At 44.7% G+C, this 15,175-nt stretch overlaps 1 protein-coding gene across 2 annotated transcripts in view; it reads left to right on the top strand.

Moving 5' to 3' along the window:
• TERF2 (telomeric repeat binding factor 2) overlaps positions 1–14,067 on the top strand; it is a 30,755-nt gene extending 16,688 nt beyond the window's left edge. For both annotated transcript variants that reach the window (XM_056137264.1, XM_056137263.1), the window contains 5 exons: positions 1,550–1,656; positions 3,601–3,993; positions 8,613–8,704; positions 12,478–12,521; positions 12,930–14,067. In XM_056137264.1, coding sequence (XP_055993239.1) covers positions 1,550–1,656; positions 3,601–3,993; positions 8,613–8,704; positions 12,478–12,521; positions 12,930–13,088 — 795 coding nt within the window. In that variant the 3' untranslated portion in view covers positions 13,089–14,067. The remainder of the gene's footprint in view (positions 1–1,549; positions 1,657–3,600; positions 3,994–8,612; positions 8,705–12,477; positions 12,522–12,929) is intronic.
• Positions 14,068–15,175: the final 1,108 nt, after the last annotated feature.

The raw sequence follows: 15,175 nt of genomic DNA, 5'->3' as shown, positions 1-15,175 counted from the left end.
AAAATTCTGTACACTGTCTTCCTTAGTGCTTTAAAATGAAATCTATAGAAGCAGAGATATCTGGCAGAGGGAAGTGGGTCGCATGGCCTCTCCTCACATCCATTTCACTGTTCTATAGGAGTATAATATTTTGAGTAAAGTGGAATATAAGTAGTTGATGGAGATTCCCATAGGAGGTGAAATTTGAGTCTGGGGAGATAGTGTTTTATATACGGCATGATGGTGGTGTGAACAGGAAGAAGGCGTAACTGGAGAAAAACTGATTAGAAGTGTGCTGAGACAAGAGGCCCAGAAGGAAAGAGAGGCTGAGGTTCTGGAGAATGAGGGGAAGAATTAGACCATGCTCTCTTGGAGAGAGTCTAAGGAAAACAATATATTTGCTTGTACCAAGATTTCTGAGAGGTGGGTGGAGAGTCACACCCAGCAGTGCTCAGGGCTTACTCCTGGCGCTGGCTTGGGAGACCATATGGGGTGCTTGGGATTGAACCTGAGTCAGCTATGTGTAAGGCAAATGCACTACCACTGTAGTGCTGCTTTGGCCCCTGTTGGTATGTAGAAAATATCCTAGCTCTTAATTGTAGCTGTGAGATTCATATTAAGTGCAGGTCAACAATCTTCATATTGGACACACCTCACCTTGTAATCTATAATAAAAACCTTACAAGTATTAGGTCTGGCCTTAGAGTTTTTCCTGTGTGACCCAGGCAATTGGAAAATAATCTGCCACTGTTTCTCTGTGAGGAGAGACACTCAGTTCTTTAAGACATTATCCATGGATAGAAATAGTACAGGTATTAAGGCGTTTGCCTTGTGTGTGGCTGATCCTGGTTTGAGCCTTGGCACTGCATATAGTTCCCGAGCACCACTAGGAGTAGCCCCCCTGAGAACCATCCTATTAGCCCACCCCTCTAACTCCCATCACCCCCCAAAATAGACATACTTATCTGGTTACAGATTTGTATCTGAAATGATAATAGCAAACTGATTGGAAATTATCAAGTCATTCATAAAACCTCAACCATAGTAAAACAGATAAGCAGTTGGAATTGGAGCGAGATTGAGAGTAAGACTAACTTTGTACTCAGGGTTTCATACAGTACAAATAAAGATCTTTCAGAGTTAAGGCAAAATGTAATTGTAGAAATAATGACATGAACTTGTATGCACAATGAAAGGCATGCCAACCTTAGTTACCCTAGTCTGAGAAGAAATGTTTGGCTTTTGTATATAATATGAAAAATATTTTGGGGATTATGGAAAATCATCACTCAAAAGAGGGAATAGAGTAAAATCATATAATTATTTGCTAAGGATTAAAGCATTCCTGCAGTATCGATACAGTTTTGCACCTTGACAAAGTGTTTTCCTATAGAAAACCACCACTTTCCGAGGAAAGAAATGTGAGGAACTGCTTGCCTATACCCTCCCTCTCTAGTCTGGGCCTGGATTGGATCTGTAAGTGTTGCATATTGAGGATGTACATGGGAGCAGGAGAAGAGAGCATGTGAGACCCTGCTTCCTCTCTTCCTGATGGCATGCTTCCTTTCAGGTGGCCAAAAGGGCGTTGCGACCAGAGGCTGCTACCTCCGCAACCCTGAAGGAAGAGAAGCAGCCAGCACCAGAGCCCGTGACCAAGTCGCCCCGAGAACCTGCCAGGTAAGAGGATGCCCTTTCGAGAGCCGGGGAGGCACAGGGTGGTCTGCTGGAAGAGGGGCAGCCCCTGCCAGTGATCAAACTCCCGTAATTTGCATTATTCACTCAAGGCCCGAGGTTCCTCTAAGGTTCTCTTTTTCTCTCTCCTGCCTCACATCCACTCAGTACTTCTGATGGATTCTTAATCTTTTAACATTCACGAAGTGGAGTTCACACTTGTGAATGAGACTCCCCAGATCACAAGTTTAAACCAATTCTTAGCGAGCACGGCAGGTGAGGGTGGAGGGTAGGAGTTTGAGAATCAGACCTGTGGCGCAGAGCAGTTGACACTTCAGGAGTGCTACAGGGGGACAGCTACCCAGGATGCCCAGACTTGGGATCTGTGTTGGGGCACTGGCTCGGGGGCTCTGTGGGAGAGTGTATGTGTCACTGATAGGATGCCCTGAGCGCCATACTTAGCACCAAAACTAAAAAATAAATATTTTATGTAAGATGAGAAATTTTTCTTCCTAATATTATCAAAGTTTTACTAATAGTTACTCTTACTCATTTTATTAATGCTCTTGTTACTGCCATTCCTGGCAGCACTTGAGGAACCAGGTGCTGGCGCTGAACCATGAGGTCCCACATGCACAGCCTGTGTCCAGTCCTCTGAACTCTCGCCCTGGCCCTGCTCTTGGAGCGCACATTCTCCTGAACACGGCTCCCGCGTGCTTGTCCCGGCGTTTCTTTGCTTATTTACACTCTGGAGAAGGCTGTGCTCTCTCTTGAGTATGCCCTTCTCCTTCTCTCTCCCCTCACAGCTTTCTAAATTGGGTGCAATAAAAAACAACCTTGCTTCACCAATAAATAGGTAAACCCAAAACTTACACGCTTAGGTGGTAGGACACATTTGTCAGCTAACTTCGCTCTCTAAGGCTGCCTCTGCTAAGAGTTTTTACTTGCAACATACACTAATTATTTCAAATGCTAGATAGGGCTGGGGTGTGCCTTTGCATGCAGGGATTCTTCAATCCCTAGGACTGTAGAAATAAAAATAATCAAATGATAACTTGGTTTTGAAAACGCAGTTTCTCATTGTTTAAAGCAATGTACAGCTCTTATTACTAAGAGTTCTCAAGAAAACGGTCCTAAAAGTAATCCAGGAAAGAAAGGACAGTTTGGAGATTTAGTCTTTTACTTCTTTTTCTAACGTTTGGACTAGAACACCTCAAAGACTCCCAAAGGGAGATTGGTTGGTTGTCCAGAGGGAATGGGAGTTCTTAGGCAGTAACTGCAGAATTCTTGCAGAGGGAGAGGCGTTATTTCTATCCATATAGACGGGATTGGAAAGCACATAAGCTTAGCTCTCTGGAGGCCAGACCAATGGCCTAGCTCCTAATAAGATACTTCTCCTCGGATTTCATTTACTTGGCGGCGGGAGTTTCTGGTGGTGCTTCTCTAGGGTTGTGCCTAAAGTGCTGGGCGGCCACGTGCTGCCGGAGATTGAACAGGGCCAGCCACACGCACGGCAAGAGCCTTAACCTCAGTCTTCTCTTTCCAGCCCCTTACTTGAATTTGATTTGATAATTCAACTTAAATAGCGCGTTTTGTGCTACATTTTCTGGAGTGCTCGGGGGCTACTCCCGGCCTTGGGGGTTGCCACTCCAGGCAGTGCTGGGAATTGAACCCAGGCCTCCTGCATGCAAAGCATGTGCACGAGCCCTTTGACCTACCATCTCCCACCCCACCTCCACTCTGTCATCATCATTTGGGTGCTCAAGGCACCATATGCAGTGCTGGGTCAGCAGCATGCAAGGCAGCACCATACCTCCTTGGCCCTCTGCCTCTTTAGTAAAGCATTCTGATCATGAAGGCATCCTCTAGCTGGAAGCTTCAGGCGCTGAGGAAGTTGTAGCTCTCTCACTGATGGTGACCCTGATCTCTGTTTGTCTGCTTTACTCGTAGGCAACTCCAGAATCCCCCAACCACCATTGGAATGATGACTCTGAAGGCAGCTTTCAAGACTCTGTCTGGTGCCCAAGATTCGGAGGCAGCATTCTCGAAACTGGACCAGAAAGACCTGGTACTTCCTAATCGAGTGTCTACATCATCTCCAGTCCTCAAAAGCAAGAGACCAAGGAGAGATGACAGTGAAAGTTCAGCCCTTGCTGAGGGCGAGGGCAGCTCTGAACTGCAGCCCAAGAGCAAGCGCATGACAATAAGCAGATTGGTTCTGGAGGAGGACAGCCAGAGTACAGACCCGGGCTCAGGCCTTGACTCCTCCCAAGAAAGCGTACCGGCATCGCCGCCCAAGCCCACCGCTCTCAACCAACCCCTCCCTGGGGAGAAGAATCCCAAGTATGAAGACCTCCTTTGTAGCAGTTTTGGGGCTGGTTGGTGGTCCTGGTTGGGCCTGGTATTGAGTCCATGAATGAAGCCACTTGCAGCTAAGTTATGCGCCATCAAGGCTTCCTCAGACTGTTAGCATGTGACTCGGGAGTGGGGAGTGACGACATAGCCCCCCACCAGTGCTGAAGTCCCTGAGCGTCCAGGCTTGGCACTGGGGCATGAGTGAGGACGGGAAGGTTTCAAAGCCTCCTACTCATCGCTGCTTTCATTCCTAGCCAACTTCTCAGTGCCTACCACATGGTAGTCTCGTTAAAAGAAAATTGAATCGGGCCACATTATATTTTGATCCTTAGAAGAGACATGAATATTTAGTTTTGCACCTTCTATGAGCATTCTGTGACTTGGCAAATTCAGTAAATATTTATCAATTGCCCGTTTTCTCCTAGGTTCTGGGGCAGTGGTTAGAAAGCTTTCGTTTGGCTCTACCTCAGGACCCCAGCCTGGCTTTCGAGTTTTGCTACCCTTTGTGCCTTGTTGTGGGTCCTTCCTCCGGGCAAACTCGTCTGCTTGCTTTCTCTGGAACACAATGTATTTGTTTCTGCTACTGTACTCTTCCTGTCATTACCCATGGTTGGACTATCATCCCTTCATCATTGCTTGTCAAAATCCCATCCATCTTTCAACAGGAAGAGAAGCGGATGCTGACTGCTTTCTGGGGGCCCAGCACTTTTGAGCATTACCTTACTGATTCTCTGCCGTCTGTACAATGTTAGTGATAGATTGATTAGCCTCATTTAACTGATTAGGGAAGCACAGAAAAGTTACTTGCCTGAACTCACAGCTGCAAAGTGGCAAGCTGAGCATGGGGTATTTAATTCAAGTCAGTCTTAACAGACAAGCCCGTGACCTGTAGATCATATACACCATGCTTCCTCTTAATTCTGCCTCCTCCATGAGTCTTCCCTGATCTCCTTGCTGTAAGTGATCATCTTGCTGGTCTCCCCAGGCCACTGTCATCCCGACCACTGCTCTCTGTTGTGGTTGTATGGGGGACCTGTGTTCTGGCATGCATGTGTAGGTGCCCTAAGGGGTTGGAGCATTTGATAAGTGATTTATTTTCAGGTACAAATCTGTACTCTCTGCACCACTACCTACATTTGAAAGTGAGTCCTAAGTTGACAAATGGGCACAGCTGGTGGGAAACAGATGCAGCTCAACACACTTGCTCTCATTTGATATCTAAGCTTATTATGAAGCTTAAGTATTCCACCAGATGGGAAGCTAGCAACAGGGAAGGCTTAGAGTGATTTTTATAAAGGGAAGGCCTTGTGAAGGCTTCAGACATATATACCTTTCAAGTCAAAGGTATGAAGCATGATGGATACTCTTAAGCAAAAGTTGGCAAACAAAAGCCCCTGGGCTAAACTGGCCTACTGCTTGTTCTTGGAAATAAAAGTTTCACTGGAACACAGCCACATCCATCATTTTGATGCTACATTGCTGAGATAGTATCACCTATATTATCAACCTTTTAACAGAAAAATGGGATCCAGTGATCTCAGCTCTAAAGGAGTGTATGTGATGGGTGCTGGGGGTTCCAGGAGAGAACTAAGCTTGTTCAGATTTGGAAGTGGAGTAAACTTTGCAGAGAAGCAGACAGTAAGTTGGCCATGGAGTGGGGGTGGGGCGGGAAGATAAGGCAGCAGGAGCGTCTTGCATCAAGGCGCGCGAGTCTGGCATGCTCCAGAAAGGCCGTGGGGCCTGTGTGGCAGAGGAGTGCAGAAGGGCAAGAGCAACAGTCTGGGTGGACAGGCCAGGGCTCGCATTTCTGTCCTATTCCAACAGGCAGAGGTTTGCAGGCCAGAGATCCTTTATCACCTGTGGACTAATTCTTAACTGTACATTCCCAGGTTCCTGGCTACTAAATTAAAAAGGGCAGAGGACTTCTCTGTAACCTGTTCTGGAGGGGCTGGGGGATGTGTGGGACCAGGAATCGAACCTTGGCTCTAGTGCTATGAGCCAGCTCCCTGGCTCTACGATCGGCTTCTCTAACTGTGCCCCTGGTAAGTCCAATATAAGCAACCTGAAGCCCACTGAGGGTTTCCTGAGAGGATACGAGCGACTGCCCGGGAGTGCACTCAGGTCTAGGGGGATCTAGGCAGTGGAGCTAGAGGACAGTATGGCAAGATCTGGGTGATCATCTGGAAGGCAGGGCCACAACTACGAGTTTTATTGTTTTATTTCCAAGGTATCTGACAAGTCCTTAATAGACATAACCAATAAAAATAATTCATGGTTCTTGAAATTTAAAACTATAAATGGACAGTAAAGAACTAATGTTTTGTGCTTTGTGGGCCACTTTTGTCTCCTGCCTTTTGCTTTTTTATTTTTCTGCTTAATTTAACAATCCTTTAAGCATATATAAAATCATTCTTGGCACAAGAGCGGTACAGAACCTAGCAGCCTCGGGCCATAGTTGGCTCCTCCTAGGCCATGACCCCCCCAGATCATCTGGCTCCTCAGTGAGGAGCACAGACTTGCAAGTGACTTGACTTGTCTGGTTGCAAAGCCTTATTTGAAGATCAGATCTCAGTCCCTTCCGCAGGAGGTAGGATGCACCCAAAGGTTTGTACAGGTCACAAATGCATGCCACGGCTGGCTGCAGGAAGAGAGAATAGGACAGGCGGAAGCTCAGGCCAGAGACCCAGAGGTTAAAGGCAACTTTTATCACTGAAATGATCATGTATGGAGCGTCAATTAAGTCTGACTTTGTAACTTAAACAGATTAGTAATATTCCTGAGAAGAAGAAAAATTTCTATTTTTTTATGCTTGTATCAAATTATCAAAAATAACATTAACAAGACCTAAAAATAAGTAACTGAAATTAGAGGCATCAGCCTCTAAGTTAATTTAATAGAAAACTCACAGAACTCAATGAATTTTTGGTTTTGGGGGGTGTCACACCTGGCTGTGCTCTGTGCTCAGGGTTCACACCTGGTGGGGCTCGTAACCATAGGTGGTGGTGCCAGGGATTGTACCAGGGTCATCATGTACCAGGCAAGTGCCTTAAACCCGGACTATCTGTCCAGCCCATCAGAAATTGTTCTAATAAAAGATCAAGTTTGCGCTATTTTATTTTCTCAGGGCAGCTATAGAATTTATAAGGTAAAAACAACTGAAGTTGATTAGATTTGCTAATAGAAAAAGATTCTAGAGATAGAATTTTTCGTTTTGAAATTAGGTTATCAAACTATTTTTCAGCCTCAGTTTTTCTAGTTATGTTCAGATATGTGCCATTTCATGTTCTCAGGAAGGCTTCTGTTTGCTCTTTCCTTTTTATAATCACAATGTGATTCCTTGGCAACTCTCCTTAATCCGGTTACTGCCTGGGCCAGAGATGTGGCTCAGTAACAGAGCACTCGCCTGTGCATGAGACACTGAGTCCAATCCCAACCCTCCCCACCCCTAGTAATTCCATTATTTATTAGTATTTCTCTAGTTCCTGTAGGGAAGGAGAGTTACTATACTAGGTGCTTAGGACAAAGGTAGATACGCCTACCTTCACACACTAAGGGTTAGAAGCGCATTACATATGAAAGCAGGACCATCACCGGAAGCAGCAACTTTTTTGTTGTTGGGGGTGGGATGCCTGGAGGCCCTTCCCTTGGAATCTCAATTCTCTGCCTGTCCTGCCTAGGACATGCTGCTGAGGCCAGTGGCGATGCTTGGGGGCTGAACCCCCCAGTGTCCTGGTGATCATTTGGTGCCAAGATCAAACTGAGTTCTGCTACATAAAGGCTTATTTTTATCCCTATGCTAGGACTCCAGCCTGAGAAGCAGAGGCTTTTATGGGTTCTAGGTATCAGTGTTGGGCATGCTTTGTTGAGAATGACTTAGAAAGATGGGTAGGATTTTACTTGGTAAAGAAAGGAATTCCACACAGAGGAAATTGTATGTGAAGAGATGGGAGAGCACAGAGCGTATAGGAGAAAGGCCAAGTGGAGATACTGGTGGGAAAAGGAGCATTAGAGCAAGAAATTGAGACTATACTGAATGATCTCCATCCCCATTTGGGAACTGAAACAATTGTTTAGGTAACAAAAAGCCATCATTAATGGTCCAAAGGTGTGGTGATTTCAAGATAGCTGTTAGGGGAAGGGGCTGTGCTGGTGAAGGACCCCTGGCTTGTACTAGTGGAGTGTGGAGGAGAGAACAGTTACTAGGAATTCTGGTGGTGAAGAGGAAGTTGCAGCGTTCAGGTTAGAAGAATGCTGAGACCTTTAAACTTACCAAGAAGCCAGAGAGTTAGTTAAGGCACTTGGCTTGCCCAGGATATATCCCTGAGCACAGCTGGGCATGGCCCCCAAAATAAAAACAATACGGTAACAACAAAATACAGGAACATGAAGAATTTGAAAAAGAAGGTGCTGAATTTATTTAGGGAGTGAATGCCAAAGCCAGGAGGAGAGTGATATGGGGAGGTCTTGCCAGGGAAGGGGAAAATGGCAGATTTCAGAATTGTGTGCAGGTGAACTCCAGTGGCATCACAGGGCAGGGTGGGGTCAAGACAAACTAAGAGGTGACTGGATGAATCTGTTTCCCCACCTGTACTCTAATCTCCCTACAGAACATCCAAGGGCAAGTGGAATACCTCCACGTCTAATGGGGTCGAAGAAAAAGAGACATGGGTGGAAGAAGAAGACTTGTTTAAAGTTCAGGGTAAGTGAGGAAAGTCTCTGTGGTCTCCCCTTAATTGCTAAAGTGTAGATGCGTGTTACTGTCCTTGCATGTTCTGGAAACTACTTGTCTACACTAGAAAAAGGGTTTTAGTCGGGGAAGGTTGGTTTTTCTGTAATACCTGGTGACGCTCAGGGATTACACTGCCAGAAGTAATTCCTGAGTATAGAGCCAGGAGTAATCCCAGAGCATCGCTAGGTGTACTGTTTCTTCAGCACCCAGAAAGTTTACTTTTCTCATTTTGACTCAGGCATAGTTTTATGTCCTTTCCCTCTAACCAATGTTGATCTTTTTCCTAAAGCTTGTTTTACATAGACATAAGTGGTCATAAGGGGTCAGAGACAGTACAGGGGTTAAGGCTTTTGTTTTATCCTATCCTATCTGGTCCCCCAAGGCCTGCTGATAGTAATCCCTAAACACAGAGCCAGGAGTGACCCCTGAGCACTGCCAGGTAGGGACTCCCCAAACAGAAGTGGCCAAGTTTCTGTTTTCTTAATATTTGTATATAATAGCTCCTAACACACAGTTTGCTTTCTTGCGGGGGGGAGGGGGGGAAGTTTGAGCCACATCTAGCAGCACAGTTGCTCTAAGGTGCCAGGGATCTAAAGTTGGGTCAGCTCAATGCCAGGCAGATATTCTCTGGCCCCAGGCTTTGTTTTCAGTGTTATATCCTGCATAGTCCTCAGGAGACCAAACAGTGCTAGGGATCAAACTCAGAGCTCCAGCATGCCTATCATATGCTACAGCATGCCTTTGAGTGATTTTTTCCATTTTGGGTCACACCCGGCAATGCACAGGGGTTACTCCTAGCTCTACACTCAGGAATTACTCCTGGCAGTGCTCAGGGAACCATATGGGATGCTGGGAATCGAACCCGGGTGGGCCGTGTGCAAGGCAAACGCCCTACGAGCTGTGCTATTGCTCCAGCCCCAGTGATCTTCTTAAGCCATATTTTATAGTCTAGCAGAGTGAGGTGCTAAATTTTAATTTTGGAAATTCAAAAATTTCCAATGATGTAGTACTGTAGCACTGTCCTCCCATTCATCGATTTGCTCGAGCGGGCACCAGTAACGTCTCTATTGAGACTTGTTGTTACTGTTTTTGGCATATAAAATACACCCCGGGGAGCTTGCCAGGCTCTGCTGTGCGGGTGGGATACTCTTGGTAGCTTGCCGAGCTCTCTGCGAGGGACGGAGGAATCGAACTGGGTCGGCCACGTGCAAGGCAAATGCCTATCCGCAGTACTGTTGTACCAGTACCAGCTCACACATATTTTTCCAATTCAAGATCTTGTCCTTAAAAAATGCATTCAGAGCTCAAAGGATAAAAAGAGCTCGAAGGATTGAACACCAAGTTTAATCCCCAACACTCCCAGGAGTGACTCCCTCCAAGAATCAAGCCACAATAAACCCGAACCTTGCTGGATGTTCAAAAACTTCCCTGAGGCTGGGGGTGTTAACTGGTGCCTTGAATGTGTGGCCCTGGGTCTGCCTTCTAGCACTGCTCAACATAAAACCCTTCACTGAAGAACAGCTAGAAAGAACAAGGTCCTAAAGAAAATAGGGGAGGTAACAGGAACACTCAACAAAAATGGCATTGTTTTTTAAACAACAGCATCTAAAAATTCTAGAAAACCTCCACTTTCAAGCAAGTCCAGATTTGTCAGCTTTAGAAGTCTGCTTCCCCTACAGTATGAAATATTTCATCTCATTTTATTTCTGATTTGGGGGTCACACCCCAGTGCCCAGATGTCACTCCTAGAGGTGCTGGGTGACCATGTGGCCATGGGGATTGAACCTGGGCCTCTAGCATGCAAAGCATGCTCTGTATCAGCTCAGCCGTCTGAGGTGTCCCTCTGGTCCAAATTCGTCTTTCGGGAGGAGTTGGGGGGATCTCACCCCGTGGCACTCAGGAATCATTCAGAGTGCTGCTCATTTGTAGGAGCATCTGTGTGCGGAGCGATAGCACAGCGGTAGGGCGTTCGCCTTACACGCGGCCAACATGGCCGACCCGAGTTCGATTCCTCCGCCCCTCTCGGAGAGCCCGGCAAGCTACCGAGAGTATTCGATATGCCAGACACAGTAACAACAAAGTCTCCAATGGAGACGTTACTGGGCCCGCTCGAGCAAATCGACGATCAACGGGAGGGCCTTTACCTTTTTACCTTTTATCTGTGTGCCAGGGATCAAATCAAAGTCTGTCGCATGCAAGGTAAGTGCATTAAGCCTTGTATTATCTCTCCAGCAGTACTTCAATTTAGAATAATATACTTGGGGCTGGAGAGGCATTACAGGGCTTAAGGTGCAAGGAACTTTCTCCTTTGTTTAGGAAACATTGGTGGGACTGGCTTGCTCAACCAGCCATTCCAACAAGTTTCATGTTCATACAACTTTGCCTTTTCTTGCAGCTTCGTCAGTGGCTCTCACTGGCTTGAAATAGTAAATTTTTAATTTTTATATTTGCCTGGAGCTCTCCAGCCCAAGTATTAGCAGGAGTGGCCTCTGAGTCACCTGGGGACTGCTCAGAGAGAAAAAAAAAAAAAAAAACAGACCAACCTTGGCTCCCTCATAGAGTGCCTGAAGTCTCCAGTTCATTCCCAGTACCACCCCAAATTGCAGATACTGATACAGTGTGACAACAGCAGAGGGAGGGGGGAAATTTAAAATATAAACAGGCTGCCAATATAGTAAAGCAGGTAGGGCACTTGCTTTGCACACAGCCAGCCTAGGTTCTGTCTCTAGTACCACATATGGTTCCTTGTCCCTTGACCACTGCTAGGAGTGATCCCTGATAACGGAGTCAGGAGTAAGCTGGTACTGTCCCAAGACAAACCAAAGAAACAGATTGGGGGAAAAACCCTATTTCGCTTGCTGCATGTTTTGAGGTCTGATCTGTTCATAGGGTGAAAAAAGATCACAGAAGAAAGTTTGTGCGCATCTCACATGGTCTGTAAGAATGAGAAGCAATTACTACCTTTCTTTTTAATGAATTAAACTATAATTTTGTATACATAATATATGAATATATGTGTGCACTTGTGTGTGAGTACAGATACATAATATCCTGTGGGTTTGTTTCGGGGCCTCACTTGGTAGTTCTCGGAGGCCACTCCTGGCTCTGTGCTCAGGGAACCTTTTGTAGTGCGGGGATTTGAACCAGGGCTTTGGCCACAGTTGCATATGAGGCACATGCCTTAACCTTTGCACTCTCTCTAGTCCCTACATTCAGGTTTTAAGTACCAGAGCTTCTCAATAATTTTATAGTTTTGCTGGATCTAGGGAGATAGCATTCTGAACTGGAGACCCCTAGTTTGATCCCCAGTACTACTGGTCCCATCAGCACCACAGCATGGCCCTAGTGGTCTCCAAAACAGCACATCACTGGTTTCAGCACTGAACTGGCAAATATAGTTGAGCTATGGATTGCTGGCAGTGGTTCCCAGCCCTCCTCCCAAAAATGTCTTTAAAAAATTAACAGGGAAAAGATGTTGGTTTTCAAAAAAAAACCACAAAATTCCCCACCACTAACCACCATATATGTAACATATGTTGTTTGCAAAGTGTGCTTTGTACCAACTGTCAGAGACTGAAATGAGTACTGTCTTGCAAAAGAAAGACAAAAAAGCAGTTCTTAGTAATACTTTCTTAAAATTTGTGAAATTTGAGTCATTTTTCCCTTTAGGAATATTCTGTCTTTTTCTTATGGTTTGTAAAGACAAAGGTGAACTCTGAAATGAGTCTATTTTTATTTTCTAGCAATACCAGATGAAGAAAATGCAAGTAGTGTAACAAAAAAACAGGTAATTTGAAATTCTCTTTTCTGATTGTGTGGGAAAAGAGTAAGGGTCTATATCTTATCATGTACCTAGCTGAAATAAAAATCATAATTTTTCAGATACCCAAACTAAAGTTACTCTTTGGAACAAAATCTAGTACAGAAACCCAACTCATTATGGACCAAGAACAATGAACACTGCATAACTTTTAATTTTAAAAGTATAAGTGATGATTGAGAATGAAATGGCAGGTCATTTAAAATTATGAATGTCCATTTCATGGTGTTACTGCTGTTTAAAAAAATCTGACCTTGGGTTTTTTTTTTTTGATAATATATTATCCTTGTAGGAGTCTTGACTACCTATACTATATGAAAAGATGAGTAAGTTGAGATGAGTAAGTTGTGATAAATCTTTTGGTTTTCTTTGCAGAAGTGGACTGTAGAAGAAAGTGAGTGGGTCAAGGCCGGAGTGCAGAAATACGGGGAAGGAAACTGGGCTGCCATTTCTAAAAATTATCCATTTGTTAACCGAACAGCTGTGATGATTAAGGATCGTTGGCGGACCATGAAAAGACTTGGCATGAACTGAAACCGGCTTTTATTTCTACAGAATTCACAGAATTCACAGGAGCATGGTTCCTAATAATAGTCCCTGGTAGTCTTATTTTTTTCAAAAGCTGGACTGGGGTAGGGTTTTCGGCATCCTCCTCCGACGTGGGGGAGGTCCCAGTTTCACTTCACTGTTGAAGATCATGGACCTGAGAAACAGCCAAGTCTGCCCATGTTCTTGGCATAGATGACAGGCACATAGCTTGTACAGTGCCAGAATATCTTTAGTATTTCCCTTCTTTAGTGGTTTGCTTGAATTTAAATCCCCAGTAACTAGTAGAACCTCCTAGGAAATGGTGGAGTCTGTCGAGAGCCATCATGATTCCATGATCTGTTCAAACCAGCAACACGAGCATTATTTGGAATGAATTTGTTCCAGGTAAAGCTTTGGCTCTTCTGATGCAAATGCAAAGGAACTTTGTCACAAAGCTGATGTGAGACCCAACCTGGTGGAGTCTGACTCCTTTAAAATCTGTTGAGCTAGTTGTGACTTCGGCATTGAAACTTGACTGCCTTGGCATCTGCTCTTCATATTTGCTGAGCTGTATAGGCAGCACTTCTCATGCGTGTGGGTTTTTTTTTTTCCTTTTTATTTTAGGTAAAATGGTGATTGTAGATATGCTTAGCCTCAACCCCATCTTCTTTTCCCAATTCCTTTCCTTATGCTGGACTTTTAAAGCTTAAAAAATCCTGATGGACTATAAATGCCTAATTTCATTCTTTGTGAAATGGTCGCTTCCGCCTGATTCCCTGATTGTGCTGTTAGTGTCTTGAACAGGAATCCGACATTCCCTTCTCCTTTTGTACTGTGCTGTGCTTATTGTCTTTCTGACGTACTTAAAGATGGTCTTTTTAGAAAAATTTCAGTAGCGTTTTCTGTAATCTTTTTTTAAAATACGGGAATTATTGTCCATAACGTGTAGCATTCTTCATTAAAGTCTTGCTTCTCTCAAACGTAAGTAGCTGTTTGATTGCAGCACAGCATGTATGAACAGATGGAGGTAGGAAAAGGCTGTAAGCCCTGTGCACAGCCTGGTGTGGCCCAAAAACCAAAAATGCAGGGGAAAGACACTGATGTCATCCAAAGTTAATTTTTGAACGTGCTAGTGCATGGACACAGGGGGGTCCATTTCTGCAGATAACATAGTTTGGGGCAGGGGGAGAATTTCTTCTTTAAATGAAAGGTAAGGATTAAAAAAAAAAGCTATAACTTAAAAATGCATCCTGTGATTTCTAGGTGTAAACTAAACACACCATTACTCCCTAATAACTACATGTTTAACAATTAGCCTGAACTGAAACTGCTAAGAAAGTGAGGGCTTATGGGGTTGAAGCGATAGCACAGCGGGGAGGGTGTTTGCTTTGCACGCAGCTGACCCAGCTTCAATTCCCAGCATTCCATATAGTCCCCTGAGCTACTGACAGGAGTAATTCCTGAGTGCAGAGCCAGGAGTAACCCCTGTGCATCGCCAGGTGTGACCCAAAAAGCCAAAAAAAAAAAAAGGGTTTAGTTTCCTTTGGATGCAGCCAAGAATCAACTAGTGGACTGTAATCTTTCAAGAGATTAGGTTTAAGTTAGGTTCTGGAAGCAGTTCTCCTTTGAACCCTGGTATCAGAAGATGGCCCTCTTTAAGCAGAAGGTCACTCAGATGCACTTAGGAAAGCAAAATATCCTAGGGGCTGAGCCTATGTCTCAAGTGGCAGAACATGTGTCCAGCATATCTGAAGTCCCAGTGCTACATGACCCTCCAAGTAACACTGGATACTGCCCCATAACCATTTTTTTTTTCCAAAAAAAAGAAATGTATACCATAATCAGTATTTTTCGAATTAGAGGACATCAAGTCTATTAACATGTTTTAACATACTGCTTTTAGTAGTAGTACTGAAATGTGCACAAACATAAAACTCTGCCTATTACTCCTAGAATCATAAAAATTACCTTGAACAGATGACTGTGTGCCGAAACTAAGTCAGTGCTCATGATAGTGGCTGCAGGGGGATGCAGGTGAGCAGGGTCACTAGTGTCTGTGCCACTGTGTGCTGAGAATCCTCTTTCCCACTTTC

This window comes from Sorex fumeus, unplaced genomic scaffold (genome assembly GCF_029834395.1).
Source record: "Sorex fumeus unplaced genomic scaffold, SorFum_2.1 ptg000122l, whole genome shotgun sequence".
Lineage (NCBI taxonomy): Eukaryota > Metazoa > Chordata > Mammalia > Eulipotyphla > Soricidae > Sorex > Sorex fumeus.
This window is presented reverse-complemented; position numbering and strand designations above follow the sequence as displayed.